At 41.2% G+C, this 23,224-nt stretch overlaps 1 protein-coding gene across 4 annotated transcripts in view; it reads right to left on the reverse strand.

The window, feature by feature from the left end:
- Positions 1 to 23,224, reverse strand: part of CSMD3 (CUB and Sushi multiple domains 3) — a 1,311,906-nt gene that overhangs the window by 364,027 nt on the left and 924,655 nt on the right. For all 4 annotated transcript variants that reach the window (XM_090040525.1, XM_090040524.1, XM_090040523.1 and 1 more), the window contains 2 exons: positions 16,004 to 16,130; positions 15,019 to 15,221 (listed from right to left, as the gene is read on the reverse strand). In XM_090040525.1, coding sequence (XP_089896651.1) covers positions 15,019 to 15,221; positions 16,004 to 16,130 — 330 coding nt within the window. The remainder of the gene's footprint in view (positions 1 to 15,018; positions 15,222 to 16,003; positions 16,131 to 23,224) is intronic.

The raw sequence follows: 23,224 nt of genomic DNA on the forward strand, positions 1-23,224 counted from the left end.
ATGCTCAAGAAGTGTCTATCTTTCAGCACTGGATGGACCAGTCCCTGTCTCCCCTCCCTAGTATCAACTGCTGCAAAGGCACCAGCCCCCTCCCCACCACCAGCTTTACACAGTTACCAGGCCATCTTCCATTCTATGGGAACATAAATCTGTCTCATTCACACCTCCCTGCCCTCTCCCTCAGGGCTATATTAAGCTCCTAGGAGAAACAGATCCTCACCCTAGCTGGCCAGAGGAGTGGTGCTCCCCCTCCCCACTGCACTCCTGGAAAGGCACTAAAAGAGTTTATTGAGCTCTGCAGACACAGTGTAAAAAAACAGGTACAAATACCAGAGCTCAGCACCTCACCTTAGTCGGCAGCAACATGGGCCTGGATGGCAGAGAGGACACTGAAGTCAGGGACAGGAGATAGATAACACACAGCTATCTATGAGAACCACTAGAGTTTCAGTACAGCAGGAATGCAAAAAAAAATCTCCCTTGACAAAATTCTTTCCCCCTTCCCAGACTAAAAAAAGGCACTGATATGATGGCAGGAGTCCCATGTAGGACCATTATCTCAGCTGATTCGGTACCACTGCCAGAGTGACTCCCAAGCTGTGTACCTGGAGAGGCTTGAAAGTGGCATTCCAGCGCTTCCCCCCCTTCCAGTGGCAACATGTAGGGGGTACACATGCATCCCCTGAGAGCACTGGTGCACCCCCTGACAGCAGTGTTCCTGGGCAGTGGATGCAGGCAAGAGTCCTGGTGCCCCCACTGAGAGTGCCGGCCAGGGAGTGCAACAGGAGAAGTAGTCCCCCCATAGCCAATCCCACAACCCGGAAGTGTCAGCATGCCTGACTCAGGAGGCACTAGTCGCCCATGCACCCTTCTCTCTGATCTGATCCCTCGGGAAAGTCCATAGGTGTTAGGCAACTTCAAGTCTCACAGTGCAGGCAGTCACTGTACCAACCCCTCAAGACAACCCCTTCTGTCTATCCTGCCATCACAGCCCTATCCCAGTCCTGGACAGCCTCACCAACCTCACCCCAACCCCTGAAAGGAAAGCAACCCCCACACTCTCCCAGAGTTTTCATAGTAGAGGAACAGTGCTGGAAGGGCCAGAGGCAGTGCAGGGCAAGACTTCTTAGAGAGCTGGGATCTGGGGAACCTCTAGTAGGGTCAGGTAACAGGGTCATCGGTGCATCAATAGTGGTGGCAATCACTAATTCATCTGGGGGTGTCAGAACATCATAGCAGAGCCACAGCTAGCATGGGAGGTGGATTCTCACATTGTGTGCACCATCAAAGCAGATGGCTGCCCTCCAGCTCTCAAGCATTGCCTGAGGACCATCTCCTATAGTAGGAGCATGGTTATTGGCTGGCATTCCTCCAGGAGTAATGGTAAAGCTTATCTCTCCAGGCCCAGCTGGCGCTCACCAGGGAAATGTTGGGAGTAAAGTACCATTCCTGCATGGATACAGAACTGAAACACCTCTCCTATAAAGGAAGAACAAGGATAGGGATCGGTTTAAGAGCTTCACTGGCTCAGCTGATTCTCACCAGGGAAATGTTGCCATTTAAGTACCACTCCTTCAGGAACACAGTACTGAAACACCATCCCTGCCTGCCCCAGGGATGGCCTGAGTTCCCACAAGACCCAGGGTCCCTGGACCCTCTGACAAAGTGGTTCAGGTGTCCACTGCAGTGCCTACAGAGGGACCCTGGTCTCCACTGTGCCAGGTGGAGAGCAGCAACACAGGTCCCAGCCCTGAGCAGGAGAAAGGTCCAGATGGGGGACTCCACTCATTGTCTCCACTTGAGGAGATTCTGCAAGCCTTGGTCATTGCCCCCAAGCTCCACTCATGCACAGCCGACTCCTGGTGCCAGGTGGAGAGATGCCTATACCCAGGTTGCTGAGGCACACAATGTCCTGAAGGATGATGGAGAAGTAGCATTTGCAACTGATAAATGCTTGGGTGCCCTGGGGCAGGCAGAGGATGGGAATGTGTGTGTCATCTCTGGCTCCCACACAGTAGAGGGAGCCCATGCGGTGGAAGCCAGTGGCCAGCTCCTATGAGTTGGTGAGGTGGATGAAGCATTTGGCCAGGATGCCCTGATTGACCAGGCATGCCTCCCAGACAGTGGTAAATGTCGGGGGCAGCCAGCTTCATGACAGTGATGGCTACTGCTTCTTTGAAGTGAGAGGTGACCATATGCTTATGTCCTGGTACGCAATGTGGGGGGCCAGCTGGGATATGATATCCCTGAAGGTGGTCCCATGGATGTGGAAGGTCTGGACTCACTGTTCTTCATCCCAGGTGCCCAGGATGTTCCACTCCCATTAGTTGGTGTTGGTGGTGTAGGCCCAGAACTGGCACTCAGTGGTCTGAAGACAATACAAGAGCACCCTAGCATTCTTGAAGTCCTGGGTAGCCTTGTCCTCATTGGCCAAGTGAAAGTTGGTGGCCTAGTCCAGGATGCTTGGCTGGTGCAAGGTGTGGAGGGTGGCTCCATGCAGGACATCCAGCGACTGTTTAGGGGGTGGATGAAGCTGTGTGACATGGTGATTAGCTGCTGCATCATGTCCAGGTGGGGACGCAGGATGTCCTGCAGCCTCTAGCAAGAGTCACACAGGGCAACAAGCAGGGCACAGTGCAGCTCCTGGGTCTCTTCGTTGGAGTACAGGCACACGCATGCCATGGCACACTGCAGGCAGGCCGGGACACAGAGGCACATGCAAATCATGATGGAGGATGCTCACTTTGTGGCTTTTCTGGAAGCCTAGGGCTGGGTGTGGGGGGAACGGGGGGATGGAAGGAGGGGGATGGGTGTAGATCCACAGTGATGGGTCACAGTACTGGGGGCATGCTTGCCCATGCCCGGCAGCCAATCAAGAGTGACTGGGGAACTCAGCAGTCTCCAGCAGCCTAAGGAGCCCATGGGGCATGCTGGGAGGCATTCAGGAGTGCCTCTGCTTCCCTCAGTCAGTGCAGGCAGCCTGCATGCCCCCACCCCAAAGAGCAAACATGTATACTGTTTGCTCCTGATCTAACCTAGGTCGCTTACAGAAAACCACATAACTAAAATCTATTCCTCCTTGGGCTTTTTGAACATTTGTATGTAGCACTGGTTGTATGTGGGATTCTTCAGTTTTGAAAACTGTACATTCCTTAAAATTATACTCTTTTGTTGGATACATTATTCTTTACAGACAGACAGTGTACAGAAATCAATCAATCTAAGGACATATATTTCCCTATAGGGACAACAACAACAAGTCTGCTATTTACGTAACTATTCAGAAGAAATTATACCTAACCAGAAATGAAAGAAAAAATGAGGGAGAAGTGGTGGACATACTGAAGTTTATAAGGAATACCAATGTACTGGTCCAGTACAAGAAAGGAAGTCCAAAACTCTCTGTTAAGACTTTACTAGCGCATCCATGTGTTAGGGGCTATGCATCACTCAGGATTAGGACTTAATATTGGAAGGTTGGCATCTAATATCTACTCAGATATTACTCTTAAACAACTCCAGCTATCCATGAATAGTCTTACTTGAATTGACCAGTTACTTGTTGTGTTACTATTTCAGACTCCCTCTCAGATCTGTGCCTCATTACAAAATCAGTGACAGGCTTTCTCAATGTGCATCTGTCCAGCAGGTTATACACTTGCAAACCAAGTCAGAAAACTTACTTCAATCACCTACATTATCTGGAAGTGCTTAAATGACCAGAGGCTATAATTTTAGAGAAGAAAGAAATGGCACTGTAATACATCTGCTTTCTTTAAATTGCATGAATATAATGTGCAGTATATTATAATCTAAATCTGGAAAATGGATCATAGGTCCTCCAGGACTGTATGTCATAAAGAATCCCATATGGATAGATTTGTGAGGTACTAGAATGAAGATGGTCTGGGAATATGTTATAAAACATTTTCTACTGATGTTGAAAATTAAGAACCAAAGACTTAGGAGCACTAACAGTGACAGGAGGGAAGCGAAAGAGGTGTCAAAGTATTTACATTCAGAGAAATTGGACCAGTTCCATTACATGCCTCATGTAGTTCTGATCAGACTCAGGGACTGGATGGCACTCTGCAGGGCTGGTTTTGGCCTGTGGGCTATATGTCTGATACCTCTGCCATAAAAGTTACAAAAATTGTGTGAAAGGTGCTTAAGTCATCATTCTAAGGAAGTAGCCAGAGCCCAAAATTTCATAGTATATAAAATATATTCTAATGCAAAATATAAATTACTCAGAGCTAGTATTGTTCCTTGAGGTGCAAGACTCTATGAAAATCAATTTAGCATAAAGGAGATAATTAGTAGGCTTTTTGAACAGTCAAAATAATCTTGGCTGTCGGTTTCCTAGGCTTTGTTTTACCCAATATATAATCAATATTAATAATTAGATGTCATATTTGTGGATCTTTAAGCATTTTACTAATGAAGGTATCATCCCATTTATATAGATGGGGACACAGAGGTACAGAATACCAAAGTGGCTTGCCAAAGGTAGCATAGACCATGTCTGTACAGTAAACTCACAGTGTTCAGCAGCAGCCCCAAGCTCTCTCATAGGTGACCTTCTAATCTTAAAGCAGTTTATCTCCAAGTGGCACATTAGGTGGACTGATTAGCACAGCTGAATGACAGGGTCAGTTAAGTTATCCCCATGCTAATTAGACTATCCACTGTGCTGCACAGGCAGAGCTACAAGGCTTCCAATTTAGGTAGCAGACTATGCCAAGCTACACAGCATACTTGAGAGCATAATCACCAGGGAGGGAAATTCACTGTGCAGAAAGATCTGCAATAGGTCTGTGGGCAAACATCTCCTATTTTCCTTCCCATTTATGTACCCATTCCCCATGCATTTTTCATGCTACCTCTGTGTTATCCAGATAAGACACTGTCCTCATCCATACAAAGAATAAAGAAATAATCTTATTGCACTTATGTGCCTAAATGACACATACCCAGCTGTGTAACTGCTGTTTTTTGCACTTACACAGTGCCAGGTTCTATTTCACTTAGCACACCTGCCTGCCAGATGTAAAGGGAAACATAACTGCAGTTATGTGGCTGTGTACATGTCAATTAGACACAAAAAGTGACATAGGGTTCTGCCCTTAGCGTCTTCACCAAATCGGTTTTCAGGTATTCTGACTTATGACTTTTACTATCAAAACATGGGCTTTCTGTCCTGGTTGGTTCACAGAGCAACAGAAAAAGAGGCTGTTGAATAGGCATCATCATATAGGAACTAAGTGTAAAATCTGAAGTAAGGCTAAGTAGGAAGTCTCCCACATGATGGGTAGCTGGGATACCATTCCCTGGTCTCATGCAGCATTCCCCACTTAATGAGGGCTATTCCTTATTCCCTATCCAGATGTGAAGAGCCCTGGATCAGCCAAACAATTAAACTACTTGTATGCTTCTGTCAGCTGGCTAGGTATCACTACCATCTCAGGATTTCAGATACTGTGGTAAACAGGAGCCATGTACGTATCTACAGAAATACAGTATAGACCAAATTGCAATTCTGTGCTGTGCTGCACCCCCCACCCCCATGATCTCAGCCAATCCCCTTAGGAAAAAAAGTAATATTCAGAATAGATTAACACGTTTTTTAAATCTATTTTTCCTGGGTACTTTAAAATGGAAAGTAAAATGCATGATATTATCTAAATCTTCAAAGTATTTGATCTGTCAACATTTCAAAGCCACTGAATTGTACAAACCTATTACTATGGCAACACTTTGACTGTCTTGTGCACTGTTTGGATCAAATAAATGTCAACCTTAAGGAATGTAATAAAAGAGAAAGAATTAACAAAAGGGACAGGATTAATGAGGAAGAAAAAGAGAAGTCTCTTAGAAACAACGTAAGGGTTGGCATTTGGATCAGAGAAAAGATATTTTTGCCCTTTTTAGTTGTGTTTATGGAACACCATGACATGTGGGGATGGTTTCTGATAGTAAGTGGGTGAAAATCTTTCTGACTCCTCAGATGTATTACTTTTATTGGTAAAAGTCATATTTGCAATCTCCCGTGTATGGTATGCCTTTCTACAGAGCCTGAAAAGAAAATTCCTGGCAAATTATTCTGAGATTCAAGAGGACACATGTCACATACTGAAGCTGAGTAATGATTACACCCTGTGTAATATCATGGCAAGCATGAGCCAAAAATATACTCCTAACTTACTGTTACAAGTGTAGAGCAACTACATTGAAATCAATAGGCTTTAAAGTGGTGTAACTAAGAAACTTCTGGTCTAATAGGTCTGCATAGGATTTAAGTTAATTTGTGTTCCAGGGTCCATTTTAATTCAATGAAACGTTACAGTTCTGCAGAAACAGAAAAAGGGATATCTACTTTCCCCTTTCTTTTGTTTCTTCATGTGCTAGTTGCTCTGAGATACAAAAATAACAAGATAAACTAACCTCTGACTAAAAACCACTGAAAGAGTGCCTGATGTTTAAGCCTTAAGTCACATTATGAATGAAAGACATGCACTAGAAATAATGCTAAGACCGAGAAAGACCTAACAGCTACCACTCCTGCTAGATCCACTTGCTGAACTGTGACAGGAACTGAAAGCCACTAACAGCAACAGAACTGGCAATACCCCTTACAAATGTTTGCTATTTGAAAGGAAGAGACAGACAGTGAGTGATGAGGGAAAAGAGAGAAGCCACAGAACAACTGCATCTGTTTCTATAATCCAAGTTTTTTTTAACAAAACAAAACCAAAAACCAAATTCTCAGAATCCTGCATATTCACAAATATTTATGAAAGGAAAATAGTGGCCCATAAATTGAAGCATTAAAGCTGACGCTAAGGGCCTAGTCTAAAGTTCATAGATGTCAGCAAGTCAGACTCTGAAAAAAATAAAGGGGAGAAAAGTCTGTCCTGTTATTAAGCAGACACAAAGAAGAGAAAGTCTTATCTATTCTATTCAGGAAAGGAGAAAGACTTGCTATACATTAAGGTGTGACGCCTGTGTCAATGGTGCCATAAAGTATGAAGAAAGTAACCCTGCAGTACAGAGAAGAGATGTATTTCAGGAACCCAATTCTGAACTATCTAAAGTTTAAGAATGGCAGCATTGGAAATCTCAGTAGAGAAAATGAGCACATCAATGTACACATTTTATCTCAGAAAACCTTCCCAAATAGGACTTCGGTAAATATTAAAAAAGGAGAAGAAGAACTTCTACGCACAAGTTCTCATAGGTCTCAAATCAAAGAGGAATGTCTATTTGAGCCTGGGATTTTGATAATTAATTCCTTGCTGTTTACAAAACGTTTTGAGTATTTATTTAATGGATATTAAAATAGCTAATATTTTTATATCTTAATGTTATCTCTTAAGTTTATCTCTGGTTTAAAATAAAGCATTATGTTCAGATTAAGATATTTTCTTATCATACATATTTATGTGTGATGTATACTCCTTGTACTTAAACACATTTGTTTTTGTCTTCAGTTACTAGCATGAATAACAGCTTTCCGGAACTGTCTCTAGTACTGACTACTTTTAGTTTTGTAAAATGAAGAAATGCAGGCAATATTAACTGAAGAGAAAAGCTTTTTGATTAAATATAACCCCCCTGCCTGGCTCTTGGTTGGATGGTTTATGTCTGAGGCAGATGGATGCTTGTTCTCTTTTTTTTCTTATTTCAGCAATTTCTGCCTTATTCAGGCTCTGTTGAGTAGAAATAAGTTACTCCTGATTTCCATTGGTATATCTGAGATTTTAATCAGGCCCAGAGTGCCCTGTCTCAGTTAGATAAGAGGAAAAAATGTGATAAAGACACTCCCTCCTTCCTTTTTTTTGGTATTGACTTCAGACCTGTTATGAAGTTTATATGCAGGCATTCTGTTCAAATATTGTATTTCCAGATTTCAGATTAAACACATTTGGCATCAGCTTCTCAATTACGTCATTCATTCTGGTAATTTCGGATAAAAAATCCCCAAAACCTACTACTACTTCTCTAGAATCCCAGTTGTTCACTCTTTCCTCATATGTTACATATGCTATGGTTTCTAGACCTCTGGTCATTTTTAATGATCCCTTCTGGACTCCTTCTACTTTTTCCACCATCTTTCTCGGATGCCCCAACATGGGATGAAGTTCTCTTGATGCAGCCTCACTAGTGCTGAAGTGAAGAATCACTTCCTGTGATTTGCGTACAACCAGAGACAGAGGATGGGAGAGATGCAGTTGCACCCTTCTTTGTCTGTATGTTGTATGTGCAATGAGCTCTCTGGGGTCACTAGCTTCCAAGGTGTCTTCTACCAAAGCTACTTCTTCGCTGTGGCTCCAAAACCCAGAGGGTGAACCTTGCTACTGCTTGCACTGCCCCTTTTTGCCTTTCACAGAATTCACATGTGCAACAATCATATGAATAAATCCAAATGTGATACTAGCTTTCTTAGCAACTGTATTCCACTGCTGAGTCATATGCAGCTTGGGGGTCACTGTAAGTCCCAGTTTCTTTTCTGAATCTATGCAGCTTAGCCAGTCTTTCTCCATTTTTGATTTGCGTATTGGATTCTTCCTTCCAAAATATAGTACTCTACACTTGTCTTTCTTGAATTTCATCCTATTCATATCAAACCATTTTCAACATCATCAAGATCATTTTGAATCCTAATTCTATCCCTAAACAAGAGTATCAAAAATGGGGTCTCTGAGTTGGATCTGGCTCACAGAACCATTTCATCTGGCCTGCCAGTCTACTATCACAGAATCCTGGAGCCCCGTTCGACATGGCTGGCAACAGCATGGCAAATATAAGCTGTGTTGACACAGCCTTGCTCACCATATGGGTGCTTTCTCCACTACCACAGCCACTTTTGTTGCTATAGTTGCAACAAATAGCTGGTTGGCCCTTGGCCATTTACTCCCCCACCACATGCAACCCCGCAGCCTCTGCCTGCCCCTCTGCCACAGCCCTTGGTGCTGCTGAAGCTGCTGGCTCTGTGGATCCAGCCCTTGAGCAGACCCAAGTCTGGATCTGGCTCAGGCTAAGTTTGATAACTCTTGTTCTACAGTCTGTTTTACACAGTTTAACGTTATCTACAAATTTAATAAAAGTATACAGCATTTCTTCCTCCACATTATTAATGACAGAGGGTGCTAGGCTGAAACAGACCCCTGGGGAATGTCATTTGATACCTTCTCCCAGTCTGAAATTGAGCCCTTCAAGTATGATTTTCCAGCCATTTATGGATCCAACTTATAGATCTACTGACCACATTTAATTAGTTTTCTTAGGATAATATTGTTGAAAATAGTGCCAAAGGCTTTACTAAAGTCAAGGTACAGCACTTCCGTTCCTCCCCTATGGCCCACTGATCTATCACTTTGTCAAAGAAGGAAATCAGGTTATATCACATAACCGGTTCATGTTGGCTATTACATATCACCTCATTAACTTCTAGATACTTGTTGGTTATATGAAGGGGTCTACCAAATTCAAGGAGGCGGCCAGCTGTTTCCACAGGCAGATCCTAAGCCCAGCCACCATTTTTGCAGGCTGTGGTGGGGCTCACCCACACCTCTGATTGCCTGAGGCACACCGGTGGTCCTGCTCCTCCCAGCAGATTGCCAGATGGCTCAAAACCGTGGCTTAATTACCCTGATTAAGACTAGAGAAGCCATTAATTCACATGTTATTAAGTACGACTTAATGGATTTCCCAGGATTAATTAGGGTAATTAAGCTGCAGTTTTGGGCCATCTCCAAGAGGGAAAGCTGCCCTGGGGTCTCAAGCCTGCTGTGGCAGGCAACAGAGAGACACTGCACCAGCATCCACAGAGCCCTGGACCAGCTTGTTTGTGGCACCAGATGCATGCATGCAACAAGCTGGGCTGGGGCTCTGGGGACACAGCAGGTCCAGGACCTTGATGTAGCTGCTTGTGCAGCATCCTCATTGCCTGCTGTGAGCAGCTATGCCCCTCCGTCCCCCCCTCTGCCCTTTCTCTCCCCCTCCCTCTGACCCCCCTCTGCCCTTTCCCCTCTCCTTCCCCCTGCCCCTTCTCCTCCTCCCCTCCATCCTTCCCCCTCCCTCCTCTGCCATCCAGCCCTACTTCTCCACTGTCTCCCCCCCCCCCCAACTCTAGCACTGCAGGGTCCTGCTCTCTGCTTCCCAATAAGGGTTTTTGTTTTATTTTGTTTTTGGCAGTGAGCCCACCAACATCACAGAGACCACTGTTTTTCATGAACCCCACCCAATTTTTCACCATTGTGATTTCATTAGGTCCCTAATTATATGTTCTATTATCTTTCTAGGGATTTAAGTTAGACTGGCTCTTCTTTTTTCTTTCTTTTTTTTTTTAAGATCTGAACTTTATTCACCTTTCTCCAGTCTTCTGAGACCTCAACTGACCTTCAAGAGTTCTCAAAGATAATAGTTAATGGCCCTGCTATTACTTTTACCAATGCCTTAATGCTCTAAGGTGAATCTTATTAAGCCTTGCTGATTTGAAAGTATGTAGCTTATCTAAGAAATCCTTTACATGCTCTTTTCTTACTGTAGGTTGAAAACCTATACCCCTATCCTCAGTGCTAACTGTGCCCACCTTCTGATAAATAGCCTTTTTTATGAGTACTGAAGTAAGAAAAAATATTAACCATTTCAGCATGTTTTGCTTTGACCATTATCAACTTCCCCTCCCCATTCAGGAAGGAATTTCTACTCTTTCCTTCATCTTCATCTAATGTAGTAAGATGCTCTTTTTATGCCTTTTGTGTTCCTTGACAGCTGCATATCAAGTTGAGCCTTGGTTCTTTCTGATTTTTCCCTACCTTATGGCCAAGTCTTCACTTTTAATAAATTCAATTTTTTTTATAGTTCCAAGGCACTGGGGAGGTCATGACTTTGACAAGTAGCTCTCTTGCTACATTTATATACTTTTTTCACACTGGGACAACATTCTCCTTTGATTTCCATATTGTCTCTTTCAAAAACAACCACTTTTCTTTTCCCTTAGGTTTTCCCAATAGTTCACAGTCCTATCAGTTTGAATTGCTGAAATCCAATGCTTTTCATAGTTTCATAGTTTCTAGGGTTGGAAGGGACCTGAGTAGATCATCTAGTCCGACCCCCTGCCATGGCAGAAAAGAGTACTGGGGTCAAACGACCCCAGCAAGATGTTCATCCAACCTCCTCTTAAAAACCCCCAGGGTAGGAGCCAGCACCACTTCTCTTGGAAGTTGGTTCCAGATTTTACTCTTATGAACTTTTTAAACTGTTTCCTTAGAATCGTAAATACTATCATGCCATGCTAAGTTGACTTTCATTTTCAAATTCTCAATCAATTCTTTCTCATTAGTAAAATGCAAATTGAGAGAAGCCTCCCATTAGTTGGTCTCTTTACCACTTGCACCAAGATAATCATCCCTGGCATACTGTAAAAACTTGCTAACTGCCTATGCTATATTACCTTCCCAGCAGATTTAATAGTTTAAACCTTCCTCATAACCACCAAGTGCTGTAGTTTAGATATTTCAATTAGCGGTTAAGGGAAAAAATTGTCTACCTCCCACTCTTCCTCCTGTTTTCATGGTACCTACTAGATACTTGCCATAACATTGCTCTTCCTGTACTCCCATTCTTAGGTTAGCACATTTTAAAGTTAAAACATTTACTACTTAATTCCTTCTAAAGTTTTGGACACATTTATATTTAATATACACGGTAACATCTCCTCTCTTTTCCCTAAGTCCTTCTTTTCTGGACCAACCACAACTATTCATGACAATAATCCAGTTTTAAGCTCTCTCCCACCAAGTTTCTGTTTCCCAATTTTCTGTGATGCTAGGACTTTCAATTCTTCCTACACTAAAGGCATCTTAAATGACTGCAATATTACTCCACAAATGTCTCCTCCTATAAGCTTTTCCTTGTTTCCTGCTACTTCTACACCATTATCCAGGTTTTACTGTTTTTTTGTGCAACTATGGGCTTTTATCTCCCATTCCTCATTTAACTTATTTTAGAGCCCTCTTCACCAGGTAAGTAAGCCTATACACAAAGGGACATGAATATGAGAGTAATTCTTTTTATGGCTGTCATGTTGTCAAGTCTCTTCATATTACAGTTTGTTCTGAACTTATTTGTATTTGACATGCAAGACACTATTGTAATTTGTGGTAGTTCTTTATGAAAATGTGTATTTTTTTATATTCAGATAAATATTTTTAAGCATTAGGTATAGTTAATCTAAATAAACTTTTCAATCTGCATGAATCTTAAATTCTGTGGTTCGCACCTAGATAATTATTAGTTTCTAGTTGAATAAGAATGAAAAAGCACATAAGTATGGTCTGACCTTTTTTGCAGCATATCCTTTTTCTAGCCTTAAGTCATAAAATAAGAGACAAGTTAGTGAGGCTGCTCTGTAGTATTGGCAGTCTGGGTTTGATAATTCAAGTTAAGTGTAAAAATAACTTGACCCGCGAAGATTAAAAATCACAGTAGAATACGGTTTGTTCCCATTAAATGCAATGGCAAAATGCCAATCATCTTCATTGCAAGCAGGCCTGAATTCAGACTGGATCATACTTATAAAGTGTTAGATTTGTCTGTCACTGAAAACAATTATTCATTATTTGGGAATGCACCGTTGTGTAAATGCATTCACACACACACACACACACACACACACACACACACAATTACAGCAAAAGGATATTGTTAAGACTGCAGAGTCAAGTAAACCCGGGAAAGGCCAGAATTAAGGTTGTCTGTGAAACCTCAATTTCACCCCTTCTGTGCAATTTTACCATCACATACTATTTTGTCCACAAGACTGCAACCCAAATGACTGTCTGGTTCTTCTGGTTGCCCTTCCCACCATTGGCTCCCTCCTTGCCCCAGATTGTGATGAGATCTAGCACCCCCTACCTATGACACACAAGATAAAGGAATGCCAACAACTGTTTAATAACCCTCTCCAATTTGTTTCTGTTATGTTTCTTTCTGAGATGTGTATTCTTTTCTTTCATTTGATGAAGATCATTGTAACATTACCCCATTTTTGTTACTGTTTTCCTAATCTCTTTTTTTCATATGTATTGCACAATGTATAAAAGAGTCAAATTCTGTTCTAGGACAAAGTGATTTTGTGCTGTTACATCCACTGAAGCTGTGGAGTTGTGAATGAGCAGTTGATAGAAAGACAGGCCTCTTGCATGGCTGGATCAATAACTGGTCCTAGAGAAGGGAAGGGGTAAAACTTGGCATTCAGGCCATGGGAAAGCTTTTGGAAAAAGCAACCATGTAGGAGGTTGAATGAAGATTGGGGATGTGGATAGGAAGATGAAGAGGTACATATCCAAGGAAATAGAGTTGTACAAGAGATCAAGGATAGCGGGAAAGCTGAGTACTGAGGCAGCAACATGTTATTAATTTCTTGTACTATTATTATGATACCTCAGCACTAAGAATGGCAACACAGAAAAGAAAAGCAGAATGTTTCTCTACGCAGATAACTCTCCAGCAGCTCTTCAAAAACCTTTTCTTTAATGAATCATAGGACACTCAAAAGAGTAAGATAATTTACATAACACTGTCCCTTGCTGTCCTTCTAGTATACTTGTTTTTCCCTAACTCCAGCCCCCAGACCAATTGTCCTTATTTTTTAAGTTAAACCTTGAACCACTAAGAGGCTCATGCTTTATTTTCACCCCTATATCCTCAAGTGAGTACATGAATGGGATTAGCATACAGTGCTCTCCCCATGCCTCTATGCAGTATAGTGCCCCAGACTCAAATTATGAGAACAGTATGCTTAAGGCTATAGGTGATGCATAGGGGGGGCATGGTGGGGAAGACATACCCCACCCTTAGATTGACCCTTGCTGGTTGGGGAGTTGAGGGTGATGGCCGTTGCTCCCCCCAATGAAAATGTAGGAGTGCTGAGAGAAGTGCCAGCGGCAGTGATTGGCCACTGGGGGACCCCCCCGGTTTGGCGATCAGCTGCTGGTGCCCCCCCTGGGATCAGGAGGCACCAGTCACCCATACCTAAGCCAGTGGAGTAGAGACCTCTGAGATGAGGAAATGAGGGAAAAAAGGAGAAGGTCCAACTATTACATGCGGAGTCACATGGCAGCTGCTAAACCCCAAGATTTACATGTGTGTCTACACATAGGTGCATACCTACCTGAGAGGACAAGAGGATGGAAAAATGATGGTTAACAGAACTGTTGACTTTAAGATTTAAAATAGAATTACTGTTGTTGTTATACAGAACCTGAGGAAAACATAGATGGAAGGGTGCAATTGCTGGTGGGAAAAAAAAGCTGAATCTAAATCTTCATTTCTTTTCAGGAAAAAAAAATATTCCCATTAAGTAGTAAAAAAAATGGCAAGTCACATTATTTCCTCTGATTGGCAACACACAGTAAAAAAAAGGAAACCACTTAAATTACTATCACAGAGTTTGCTTGTTAAATCCAGTAGATGAAGCAGGGCAGGCAGGATAGATGTGGTGCTGTTTTCCTAGTGCTGCTTTGTGCCATCCTACACAATGGCAGCCCAAGCAAACACTCTGTACAGGTGTCTTTTAAAGCAGTTATGCTCACTTTGAGACTTTCTTCTGAAGAGTAGAAACAGATGCAGTCTGTAATCATCCTACTTCACTTCTTTCATGACAAACCACTAGTACTGAGCTCTGTTGCTCTTTCTCATCTGTTTGCCCTTCAAGCAATGCCAATACAGCCAAAATAAATGGATATTTTAAAAAAGGAATCAGTGCTATCTCTTGCAGTCATGACAAAAAGATACTGTATTACACATACTGCAATTTGGGGCTTACTCTGCTCTTATTGAAGTCAATGGAAATTTGTCACTATTTTCAATGACAGTAAGATCTAGAACTGGTTAAAGAGAACCAAGATTATATAAGACACACAAGATTTCATTTCAAAATATAAAGATAAAAAAAATCACTAAATATAAAAAATATGCAACCTGGCATATAAACAATGGAAATTAACTTACTTGAGAACTGAATGGCGAACCCTGATTTGCTGATGTAAAAGTCTGTATCAAACTGGATGGTCACTATGTTGAGTGTGCTGTGAATGCCTTCTGGAATAAGAGAACCACTAATTTCCTTAAGTAACATTTCATTCTCAGGTGGACCATCCCAAACACGGAGAATATCATGTGATGCTTCAGTATCAAAAGCCAGAAACTGGAGGCTGTAGAAACAAGATGATTTTTCTGTCAATTTTATTTTTTCTGAACAACATAGCTTTAAATAGAAAACTAAAATATTAAAGCCAAAAGGTCTTTTTCACAATACTTTTGTTTCTATAAATTTGAAAGTAAATATGTACAACTATACTACATATAGAAAATATTTTGATAGTAGTTTGAATTTTTTGTACCTCACAATATTTGAATTTTCATTTAGTGTAATAACATATTACTCTAGGCATTCCAACAATCTACAGAAGTCCCCAAAATCTGTTTAAAGAAAACATATCTTTTTGTTTCCTTACCCATATTAAAATAACATTACTTTAAATGTCAAAACATCATCAGCACAAATTGAATCATACCCATTTAATTCTTTGGATCATTTGGTTTTGGTACTTTAAGTAAAGGATATGATTATATCTATCATTATTAGTTGCTTGATTTAAAATTAAATATTGAACTACAATCTTTTCTTTTTAATGTTGTCTTTTTTACTTGTTTTTTGGAGGCTGTGGTATCAAATGTCTCTAGTATTATTCAACGTGCATGTGTAGGCTTCTGCATGCCCTTGATCATGCATGTCCATGATGCATGTCATCATGATGTTTCATCAAATATGCAACAATTTTAGTGCCCAGTTGCAAGGGCAGTGACACTGAAAACAGAGATATATTTAAAGCAAAATCACAACATACATTTTCAGTATTGGAAATGCACACCTCCATCTACATTTTGAAGCTTGAGTTCTTTTGATCAATAATATGAGTTCAAGTTACCATACCTGACAATATTTCCTGGATCTACTTCAATCATCCACATGCAACGCAGATTGTTGTCATAAGGAAATGGATAACCAGGAGATAAGATTCTTCCTGATGATTCTCCTTTAAAACGGCCTCCACATTCAGCTAATGAAAACACAATTACATAACATTTTACTTTCAGTATATCATTACATTACACATGATTCTTCAAAACTTTGTTTGAATATGCCTTGTTTTTATTAAGTAACAATCTAAATATGGACATAACAGAGGCTTTAAAAGGCGTGCTACTATGTATTTCTATTAAGATGTTTATGCATTTTGATGTAATTCCTGTGCTTTCCCAAGTCATTCTGAAGACAACAGAATCACTGTAGAACATGGCATACGATTGATTTTTAGCAAATAAAACTATTAATGTAGCCAATAAGTGGGTTCGCCTCAAAACCAAAACTGTGATATGACCTTTAAGCAGTAGGAATAAAATACCAAATGAAGAGGGATGTAAAGAGAAAGACAGAAAATGAAAAGTAGCAGAGAAGGAAATATAACAAATAAAGCCAAAATGTGCATTGAGACAAATAAGCAGTTTATCTTGAAAAACAAAGTTGTAAAACTTCTCACCAGATATGTATAATCATAGTCAAGCTATAATATTTCTTACAGAATAACAGATGGTAAGTGACTCCCTGTTAGCTGGCCTCAGCCAGTCATTAGGCAAACTTGAATAATTCATGGTCTTGCTACCCAACCTCTGAGAAACCTAATTTTTATGAAGACCCCTCAGGCCTTTTAAACCTCCTTACTTTGCTTTACTTCCTTTTTAAATCACTCTAATGCTTTCTCTCTTGTCCACTTCTCATCCAAAATAATGCTTTGATTAGATCTCTTGGTGTAGCTAAATGCATTTCTATTTTTATTTAATATCACCTAAAATATTTAGTTAAGGGATTTATTACCTCATGATCTACAAGCTCTGTGACAAAATTTAATTGAAATGGTACTCTTGATAGATTTCCTGATATAGTAAAAGCAAATTTTCAGAGACAGGTGGCTCCTTCATATCTTTTTAGGCACTTTCCCAACCTGTTAAGCCCTACAAAGTCTTGTAAAAAATATTCCTTAGTGACAGTTCAATGCAAAGGATGGGATACACTGTTATGCTTGTGGTAAAGTGAGGACATAAACAAAGTACACTATTAGCAGACTATTCATTAGCAGAGGAAAGAAAGTAAACAGTACATTAAACTTTTGCTCCACGAGATGTTCAAAAGACCATTCCAAATTTGAAGATGAGGGCAATGATTTTTTTCTTACCAGTGAAATATGATTAATTTCAATGTTGAATACATATTTAGGCTGTTTCTCTTTATTGGAGCTATATAAATGAGGAAAACACATATAAATTTTGCCGTTCTGTTGATTTCAGTTTCTTGCTTTTTTGTGAAACTGCTTTGAACATTCAAATGTTGATTTTGATTTCAGACTAAAAAGGCAAATTTAAATATCTGTTGACTAGATCTGGTAAGAAATTTTCACATGAAACAAAGAATTTTTTCCAGAAAATGCTAATGGACTGCACCCCTTTTATTTTTTTTTGTATAATAAACCAAGGTTAGCAATATTTTCCAGAATCCTATTTAAGGTACCTATGAGAGGCACCCTCATGATCAAAGGCCAAGAGAACAGGCCTTACAAGGAGAGAGGCTGAGGGACATGGGACACTTCAGCCTGGAGAAGAGAAGGCCCGGGGGGAACTTGGTGGCAGCCTATCAGTATAAGGTGGGGGCAGCAAGATCTGGGAGAACAGTTATTCACCAGGGCTCCCCAAGGGATAACGAGGTCTAATAGCCATGAATTTTTGGAAGGTCCATCAGCCTGACTTCTATCCCAGGGAAGATCTTAGAAAAGTTTATTGAAGAGGCTATCCTTAATGGACTAGCTGACACCAACTTCCTGAGGGATAGCCAGCATGTGCTTGACCGATCTCATTTCCTTTTAAGACCAGGTAACCTATCACCTGGACAAGAGAGAGGACTCATATATCTTGACTGCAAAAAAGCTTTCGATCTGGTATCCCATGATCACCTCTTGGTGAAACTGGCCAATTGTGGCCTTGGGTCTACAACAATTCGCTGGCTGAGGAATTGGCTTCGTAGTCCAACCCAGAGGGTGGTAATTGACAGAAGTCAATCATCATGGTGCCCTGTGACCAGTGGGGTCCCCCAAGGCTCTGTCCTTAGACCCATATCATTCAACATCTTCATTAATGATGTGTACGTTGGAGTCAGAAGCAGACTGGCCAAGTCCGCCAATGACACCAAACTTTGGGGCAAAGTATCCACACCCAAAGACAGGTGGGTGATCCAGGCAGACCTGGACAGGCTCAGCAAATGGGCAGACATGAACCTGATGGTGTTTAACACCAAAAAATGCAAGGTGCTTCACCTTGGGAGAAAAAACCTGCAGCATGCTTATAGGCTCGGCAGTGCTACGCTGGCTAGCACTATGGAAGGAAGAGACTTGGGGGTCATCATTGACCACAAGATGAACATGAACCTACAATGAGATGCTGCGGCTAGTAAAGCAACCAAAATGCTGGTTTGCATCCATAGATGCTTCTCAAGCAAATCCCGGGACGTCATTCTCCCCTTGTACTCAGCCTTGGTGAGGCCGCAGCTGGAGTACTGTGTCTAGTTTTGGGCCCCACAATTCAAAAAGGATGTGGAGAAGCTTGAAAGGGTGCAGAGAAGAGCCATGCACATGATCAGAGATCAGGAAAACAGACCTTACGACAACAGGCTGAGAGCCATGAGGCTCTTTAGCCTGGAAAAACACAGGCTCAGGGGTGATCTGATGGCCACCTATAAGTTTATCAGGGGTCACCATCAGTTTCTGGGGGAATGTTTGTTCACCAAAGCTCTTCAAGGGATGATGAGGTCAAACGGTTATAAACTATTGCAAGACCATTTCAGGCTGGACATAAGGAAGAATTACTTTACTGTCCGAGCCCCCAAGGTCTGGAACAGCCTGCTTTCGGAGGTGGTTCAAGCACTTACATTGAACACCTTCAAAAGTAAATTGGATGCTTATTTTTCTGGGATCCTATGACCCCAGCTGACTTCCTGCCCTTCGGGTGGGGGGCTGGACTCGATGATCTTCTGAGGTCCCTTCCAGCCCTAATGTCTATGAAATCTAGGAAATTTATAAGAATGCACATAAGGAAAAACTTCTTTACAGTCCACATGTCTAAGGTCTGGAACAGACTCCCCCCAGAGGTGGTGCAAGCGCCTACTCTGGATTCCTTCAAATGGTGTTTGGATGCTTATTTTGCAGGGGACATTTGACTCCAGGAGACTTCCTTCCCATAGTAGGGCTGGACTCAATGATCTTGCGAGGTCCCTTTTAGCCCCTAATATCTATGAAATCTATGAAAACACTTCATGGTTTTCTAATGGCCTGCTCCAGGCAAGGATGTGGTAGTTCCTAGGATACCTTCAGTGTGGGTAGTATGCCTGGAGGAATGGCGCCAGAGCCAGGAACTCCAGAAAAGTGGCATGTATGTACTTCCAAAATAGTTCCAAATAATTTTCAATTTGTAGAATATTAAAGGTTTGGTTTAATTTGGGTTGAAAATAATTTTGAAAAAAAAAAGATGAAAATATTCACAAACAGGAAAAACTACTTTTCACTCATCTTTATCTCTGACATATCTGAAGACTTATTTATCACTTTGTTAATTTTTACTTGTAACCTCAAAATAAACGTGATTTAATTTTAATTAAAAATGAGCCAACAGCCACTACATTCTAGACAGTTTCAAGGCCTACTCTAAATTGTTTTTTGACTCCAGGATTTCACTGCAGTATAAAGATATTGCAACTACAAAATCCTGATTCAGATCACAAACAGTGAACTCTACTGCTGCTCTTTACAATTCCCAGATCCCCTGGCAACCCATGACACATATTGCCTGTGCTGCTGCTTCCTGCTGATAGATCAGGAGATGGGAGGATGAGATGCTCTCTCTACAGTCCTTCTGTCACCTTTTCCCTTAGGCAGTACCCAGGACATGTGCCCAACCTGCTCAGCCCATGTTGTACTACTGGTCTCTACTTTTGAATGCAGCCACTTCGTCATTACTGCTTCACAGAGCAGAACAAAATGTTCCGACTGATCTTCCTTTTTTGACATAGCTTAGCTGGTGCACTGCCTGGCTGGGTTTCATTATCTCTTAAACCAATTTCCTCAGTTTGTACTAATATTAAGAGAACATTAATCTCTGGAAATATGCTTGGCAACACTGTAGATACGAAGCTATGTGAAAAACATTTTATAGGGTTTATAACATGTTATTTAGCAGTATCTTACAGATACAGAGTTTGATCTTTATTTAATTATTATGAACAAACTACAACAAAGAGACATAAAATTCTAGAGTATGACTTTATTTGCCATCAAAATCTACTTTTCCTTTCCTCTTCTGAAGCTTACAATGATTTTGCTATAATTCTCCAAAAAATCTACTTAGCAAGTGTGGGAAAGATGTGTGTGTATATCACATTGTGTAAGGTGACAATCTGAAACTTAGGAGATTCAGGTTTAGTTCACTACTCTGTCATTGACATGATTTGTGACTTTGAGAAGTTGTTTAAAGGCAAAATATTATTTCACTTTATATGACCAAATGGAGGTTATCCATGGCTACTGAGCTTGAGCAGTAGGCTGAATACTGGCTGGGACAATACATGGTTGCATATGAACCTCCCATAGGTGGGCACTAGTCATAATACTGTATCTGGTAAAAAAAAAAAAGGCATGACTAAAAGGTGTTAGACATCAGAGCAGGAGGGAGGACCCTTCCATGTTTTAGTCCAGTGGCTGTTAGGGTACTCATGAAGGAAGCAAGAGATCAAGGTTCTAGAGACCCCTCACCCAGTGGAGCTCCCTAACTTGCCATGTTGGTCTAACCACCAGCCTTCTTTTTAAGTTGCCCCTCTGGGCAACAAAGGAGACATGTGGGTTCAGGTAGAATACAGCAAGCTCAAGGGTATGTGGCTCAGTGGGATGGATACTGCTATGGAAGGCAGCAGGTCTTCACTTCCTGCATGAACTCTTGTTCTCAGTGGGTCAGTCATTTCCTTGCTGCTATCCATCCACTTCATCTAATAAATATTAATGCAGGGTCCAGTAACTCAGTTTCTAAAGGCAGGCAGTAAGGAGGAAGGGCCCTCGTTCTCCTCCTCCTCCTGGATTTTTACAGGCTGGATTTTTGAGGCTTATACTCAATCACATGCGCAGCCAGAGTGCAGCCTGGGACCTCACAAGGTCATCTAGTCCAGACCCCTTTTCAAGGCTTAAATATCCCTGACTAACCCATTCCAGTAAGGGGCAGATCCAGGGAGGGTGCACTGGTACACATACATCTCATTTTGATTTCTTCTCCACCCAAAGATTAAAACCAACTGCCTGGTAGTGGTAGCATAATTTCAAGTCAGGCAGTGCTGAGGAATCACCTGACTTAACAGCTCATTTTCATCTACCTGATCTCTTCTAAACCCTTCATTTAAAAAATGTTAACAACCCTCTCTTCATTTTAATGGTCACAATGTTCCACCAATCAAGCTATTCTTTATTATGCAACTCTGCTGCCTGTTAGATGCTCCAGGTATTGATGCTTCTATTTCACAGATTCCAATGAAGTTATGTTTACTTTTGCATCGATCTTAAACCGAGTAATACAGCCCTAACAGATCAGTAAAGCTTGTAATTTATTTTTATTTGTGAGGCAAAAATGTGTTGTTTTGTATGTGATGATGCCCCTCACCATCTGCACCCCACTTTTCAAAATTCTGGATCTGTCCATGATCTGACCCATGTGCCTGTCTAACCTGGTCTCGAAAGCTTCTAAGGATGGTGATTTCACAGTTTCTTTAGGTAGCCTCTTCCAATGCTTGACCACCCTCATAGTCAGAAAGTTTCTCCTAATTTCCAATCTTAATTCTCCTGCTAAGCATTGATGCTACGATACCTATTCCTGTCCCCTTATGGCCACAGAGGAAAGCTCATCTCCATCCTCTCTGTAATAATGCATCAGGTAGTTTAAGACTGTAATCAAATGCCCTCTCACTCTTTTCTTCTGAAGACCAAATAGCCCTAGTTTTTTTGTTTTTTCCTCATAAGCCTTGCTTCCCAGGCCCCTAATCATTTTTGTTGCTTTGTACTGGACTCTTCCCAAATTGTTCACATCCTTCTTGAAGCGTGGAGCCCAAACTGGAAGCAAATTCCATCTGGAGCCTTACGAGTACTGAATAGAGTAGAAGAATCACTTCCTTTGATTTGAAGTAATACTCCTGCTAATACAGCCCAGTATGCTGTTGGGTTTTTTTTGCAACAAGAGCACACTGCTGGCACAAATTCATCTTATCTTCTACTGTAACCCTAAGGTCCTTCTCTGCAGTACTGCAGCCTAGCCAGTCATTCCCAACCTGTATTTGTTGATGTGATTATTCTGCCCAACTCTACATTGGTCATTGTTGAATAAAGCTAGGTCTCAATACAGAGGCCTTCATAGCAGAAATCACCCCTTCTAATAGCTATTGTTAGCAGCATTCTTTAAGAGAGGCCATTCTATTTACTACATCTGTGCTTTGTGAAGTTTGTGAAAAGAAAAACAAGGTTTTCAAGGCTATTAAATTTGAATCTTTCAAGGAAACTTCATTTTTGTAAGATACAGGATTTGAGGGCAAAATGCCTCCTAAAATTCTATTTGCAATCTAATAACTGCAATCTGGCTTGAAGAATCCATCTGGAATCACAATCAGTTACTTATGAGCCTACTGAGGTAAGGCACTTCTCATTTTCTACTAGTTCCTGATGAAATTAATAATTTAATTTCAAAGTTTTTTGCTACACCTTTTGGTACAATTTAGTGTACCAATATTTAAAAATTATTCCTGAGCTTTTATCTTCTGCCTCACATTGTAAATTCAGCTACACACATTTCTCTGTATACATAACATTTGCTTCTTCCAGATGCCATGGCTTTACCTACTTGACTCCACTCTGGTGGACTTGCTGACCCAGTGGACATTTACTATCTGGATAGATCACTAATTTTAAGATCCAAAGAAAAATAAATTGTTACTTATTTGCAAGTGAGGAAAAGACCATTTTTCACATCACTGAAAGATTTTCATGGAAAAAAAAAGACTCCAAGGAGTAGGAGGAAACTCTCT

The sequence above is a fragment of the Crocodylus siamensis genome, chromosome 3 (assembly GCF_052110815.1).
Source record: "Crocodylus siamensis isolate JL-2025a chromosome 3, ASM5211081v1, whole genome shotgun sequence".
NCBI classification, from domain to species: domain Eukaryota; kingdom Metazoa; phylum Chordata; order Crocodylia; family Crocodylidae; genus Crocodylus; species Crocodylus siamensis.